This window comes from Toxorhynchites rutilus, chromosome 3, assembly GCF_029784135.1.
Source record: "Toxorhynchites rutilus septentrionalis strain SRP chromosome 3, ASM2978413v1, whole genome shotgun sequence".
NCBI lineage: Eukaryota > Metazoa > Arthropoda > Insecta > Diptera > Culicidae > Toxorhynchites > Toxorhynchites rutilus.
Window position 1 is genome coordinate 231903243 of NC_073746.1, and position 5227 is coordinate 231908469.

Here is a 5227-nt window from a genome sequence, read left to right on the forward strand (position 1 = left end):
CGCTGTGCTTCGATCTAAGATTGGACCCCACCAGTGGTAATCCAACTTGAAAATCGTCGTTTGATTTTTCTGTTCGTTTTTCGCGTTATTCGTATCGTGTGTTCTTCTTTCCGCGTCATAAATTGGACGCTTCGCGTAGTGCGCGATGAGCGAGAAGAAGAGGAAGGCAGGCTCGAGCCCTGCAAAAAACGAACGCATTGCCAGGGGCAATAAAATTTCGAGGTAAGCGTCATCTAATGATGCACGCGGTGTTGGTGCAGTGAAAAGCGCTCGCACTGAACCGAGCCTTCGCAAATGTGACACCGCACCGAACAACAGCGAAGTAGGCGATTTCGGCGCGTCGGTCGAAAATGTAAACGCCCAGGCAGCAACCAAAATCAAGCTCCCCCCACTGGTGGTGAACGCGGTCGCTCTTGACAAACTCATCAGCGAATTCGCATCGATGGGTGTTACAGCAGAGTACAAGCTGTGTGGCATAATTCAGTCTTTTTCCAAGCAGGTTAACATTGTTTATTTTCCGTCTTCATAAGGGCTTCCTTGGTGCCTTTGAGAATGCATCAATGCATTAAACCGACGTTATGGCGAAGCAGTCGTTAAGGTTGTGCACCAAAAAAATATTTGTGAATACCAAGCATCTTGAATGTCTTACTGGAATGTTATAATTGGGTTCGCGTGCCAGTCGCAAAACTGCCTTCAACTAGGATTGCATTTGCGCTAATATTGATCATAATGAAGCATTGCTACTGTTTTCGAGGTTGTTATTAACAAAAAAGAGTTTATTTCGCTTGTTTAGTCATCAAGAAAGTAAATGTTCTGGAATTTTGTATGTGATTAGGTTTTGCTTGCCAGTAGCAAAAATTCCTCCACTAAGGGTGACAGCTGCGCTTCTCTCGAGTATGAGAAAGTAATGCAACTCTTTTCGAGGCCAGTAATATTAACAGAAGCGTTTCTTTTGAGAATAGCGCAATATGATGAGAAATGTTTATATTGATAGTAGTTCCAAGCCACCAATGTATGGCTCTGTATGCATGCAATGGTTAACGCTTGTTTGGCGCTTGGTTTACGCTTAGTTTGTACGAACGATATCTAGAGGTGCGATTCCTTTGAGGCAATACTGAATAACATGTAGCATGATATTTGATACTTGCAAGTGTTGTCATTGTTGTTGTTTACATGCGGTGCCAAAGATATATTGATGTTGTTATGAGATATGGAATAATGGTGCTGGTGCAACATGTATATAATCGACTGTAGCCGAGTCTATGTCAATTTCGAAAAAGGCCACCGGAATAGCCTTCGAGGTAAATTTTCAATGCATTGACATGAAATAAATTGCGACATACGATTGTTTTGCGAGGGCAAGAATGAATCATCAATCAATTATCGTCAACTGATTCTACAATGAAAAAATCATTTCAGAGATTATTCTACTAAGCAGTTGTTTCTAAAATTTCACAGCATTATAGAATAATATCCGAAGGTATAAACAAACGACTTATATAAAATAACAGCGTTGTTCTACGTCAACAATGCGGTCGTATCTTGGACACAACCTCCTATAATTTTTTCCTTTTTCTTTTTCTTCATCTGACCAGTTGATCTGTCAGGTTGATCGATTGACTGGCTGCGTAGTGTTAGCCCGTGGCTTAAGCTGGATGCCCACTGGTTTTCGTCACACCCCAGCCCGTAAACTCCGGTTCCACCTAGTTCTAGGAAATACCGGATTTACTAGGGATCTCGATAACCGCCAAATTGGCAACGGCTCGCCTGGATACACCCTTTGATGTTCGAACACTCGCCTGCCGCACTCTGCCATCTTTTCCTTCAAACACCTTCTCGATGATCCCGCGGATCCAGTTTTTCCTCTTTTCACCATCTACGACGAACACTAAGTCACCCTCCTGTAGTTGTCGTTGATCTTCAATCCATTTCGACCGTTTGTTCATCGTCGGCAGATATTCTTTGCACCAGCGCGCCCACATGTGATTGGCCAGGTACTGCGAACGCTTGTACACGTTCTGCAGAGCTTCTGCGTAGCCCACATCGTCGTCTACAACCAGATCCGCATCGTTTGTAGCGCCCCGCAGGAAATGATTTGGCGTTATTGCTGCCGCTTCTGCAGAATCTTGCGGCAAATATGTCAAAGGACGAGTGTTTATCATGTCCTCTGCCTCGGACAACGAAGTCAGTAACATTTCATCTGTGAGTTTACGACCGTCATTTAGAACCTTTAACGCCTCCTTTACCGATCGCACCATACGCTCCCAAACCCCACCCATGTGTGGGGTGCCTGGTGGAGTAAAATACCACTTTAATTTAGAACTGGTTACGCTTTCCGCACAATCTCGATTAATCAGCTTCATTCTTTCCAATTCGTTGCACGCACCTCTGAAATTTGTGCCATTATCCGAAAATATCTCATTTGGAGCCCCTCGCTTGCAGATGAAACGTCGAATCGCAATCAAACACGCTTGGGTAGTCAAGCTGTGTACTACTTCTAAGTGCACCGCTCGGACTGCTAAGCAGGTGAACAGAGCAATCCACATTTTCTCCCACCGTCGATTCACCACCACTTCTACGGGTCCTAAGTAGTCTACGCCCACCGAGCTAAATGGGCGAAGTTGCGGTGTAATTCGTTGTACTGGTAGCGGTGCCATCATGGGAGTTTGTGGTAGACAACGGTTGACGCGACACCAAACGCAACTTTTCACTGCTTGTTGGATAGCCCACCGCAGTTTCGGAATATGAAATCGTTGCCGAAGTTCGTTGCACACGGTCTCACGATTTGCATGTCCGAACTTTTCATGATAATACAGAATCAACTTATCGGTTACCGCATGACCTTTAGGAAGTATGACTGGATGTTTCATATCAAACGTTGCGAATGTTGATTGCTCTAGTCTGCCTCCAACACGCAAAACTCCTTGGTTGTCGAGTATTGGATTCATTTTGTAAATTGTGCTTGATTTTCCAATCCGACCCGAAGTTTGTTCAGATTCACGCCCTACATTTCTCCCAAGGATCCTCATTTTCTCTGGAAATCCGGCATTTTGAGCCTGCCTTAAAAGGATTGTTTCAGCAGCCTGCAACTCGTCCTGTTGAAACGATTTTTGATTTGATTTCGGTGCTGCTTTTAGCAGAAGTTGCTGACCCGTGATTGCCTTGGACACTACGATGTGTTCACCTGCCATTTTCCTTCGACAATTTGCTATAAACCGGATTACTCCAGCTGTGCTTCGAAGAAGACGAATCCAACGGTTGGTGGAGTTAACATTAACCAGTGGATCAGAAAACGCCACGTCGTGATGTAGTATACATGTGCGCATTTCTTCTCTAGTGTCGACGGTAGGTAATGTACTTACTGGCCACCGCGTATCTGGTTCAGAAAAAAATTGTGGACCGTTGAACCATGGACTGTCCGACTCTAAGGGAGGTCCGTTTCCCCACTTCGTCATGACGTCCGCGATGTTAAGCCTTGTTGGAACCCATCGCCAGTCGGATATGTTGGTGTTTTCCCGTATTTCCCCGATACGGAACGCCACGAACTGTTTATATTTCAATTGATCGGAGCGAACCCAACTGAGAACCGTCTGAGAGTCCGTCCAGAAGAATTTGTTGATGATAGGGAGGGAATGATATGACTGTACCGTATGAAGCAATCGTGAGCACAGAACCGCCGCCATCAATTCGAGTCGAGGAATCGATTGTCGTTTCAAAGGTGCTACTTTCGCACGAGACATCACTAAATGACATTTTATGCTTCCATCAACTATCGCTCTAAAGTAGGCCACACAGCCGTATGCTTGCTCACTTGCGTCCATGAAAATGTGGAGTTGGAGTGATTCGACAGCAGATGAATGGGAGTCGCCGAGATAACAACGTGGAATACGTATAGCATCTACCTGCGTTAAAAGTTCTGTCCATCGCGTCCATTTTTTCAAGGAATTGTTATCTACCTCATCATCCCAGCCACAACCTGTCCGCCACAAGTCTTGGACGAGAATTTTTCCGTGAATTGTAAATGGAGCTAGCAGTCCCAGAGGGTCAAAAAACCCCATTACGCAGCTTAGAACCAAGCGCTTTGTTGGTCGTTGAGTACCATTGAAAAAAGGTCTCAGCTCTGGTCGATGATCGGTGGCGAAAGAAAAGACATCTTGGCATGGTTTCCAAATTATTCCCAGGACTCGTTCGTTTTCCGTTGCTTTATTAACGTTGAGATGAACTGCTTGAACTGGCTTCTGTTCTCCTAGACTCTCCAATACTTCAGTGGAATTCGAGACCCAATTTCTTATCTCGAATCCCGCCTTTGAGTGGATGAATCGCACATCCTTGGCTCGACGCACTGCCGCCTCGATCGTGTCGACGCTGTCGTAATAGTCATCGACACAATGTTTTTCTATTATAGCCGCCGCCGCCTCGGGATATTCCGCCGCAAATTCTGACGCGTTGAGATTTTTTACGTACTGCGCCGAACACGGAGAGCAAGTTGACCCAAATGTGGCAACATCCATCATATAAACATTCGGATTTTCGTCTTGTAGATTTTTCCTGAAGAGAAATAGCTGTGCTCTTTTGTCTGCCTTGCGAACTCTCATCTGATGGTACATTTCCCGAATGTCTCCTCCGAAAGCAATGCGGTGCTCACGGAAGGGACACAATACAGCTATCAACGGAGTGAGCATATCAGGACCTTTGAGCAACTGACTGTTGAGGGACACGCCATTCACCATTGCCGCAGCGTCCCATATGAGGCGAATTTTTTCAGGTTTTTTCGGGTTCTGAACAAAATTCAACGGAAGATACCACCGCTTCTGTGGTCCATTTTTCTTGGTCTTCGAGGGCTTCTGGCGTAGTTCCCACACATCGGCAGTGGAACCAGCCATCGCACGCGTCACATCCCACCATATCTTCAATAATCTCCGATGTATTGGAACATGCACTGCAGGGGGTCAATGTGAAATTCCCAGGCTTTTCCATGGTGTTTGAGGATTGATCCGTTTATTAAATTTTGAATTTGTTCGGATTTACCTTGGAAAATGCACCACAATTTTGGAGCAGTTTTTAGTAGCAGCTCAAACAATAAATTATTTTATCCGTCAATTTTTAAATTCTAAATTAATGTGATTCCAAGTCTATCTTACATTTAATACTTTCTTTCCAGGTCCTCGTGCTACTATGGTTTGGCAGGCTGATTCCAATTTTCGCAGGATAGTTTCAAACTAATGAA

The 5227-nt window shown here is 44.9% G+C and overlaps 1 protein-coding gene across 1 annotated transcript; it reads right to left on the reverse strand.

Annotated features, from left to right (window-relative positions):
• Positions 1-1709: 1709 nt before the first annotated feature.
• Positions 1710-4883, reverse strand: LOC129774016 (uncharacterized). The gene has a single exon (XM_055777704.1). It carries the CDS (start codon positions 4881-4883, stop codon positions 1710-1712), a length of 3174 nt encoding a protein of 1057 aa, XP_055633679.1.
• Positions 4884-5227: the final 344 nt, after the last annotated feature.

Coding starts and splice junctions, on each gene's coding strand:
- LOC129774016 (XM_055777704.1), bottom strand. CDS start 4,883: ATGGCTGGTTCCACTGCCGATGTGTGGGAACTACGCCAGAAGCCCTCG.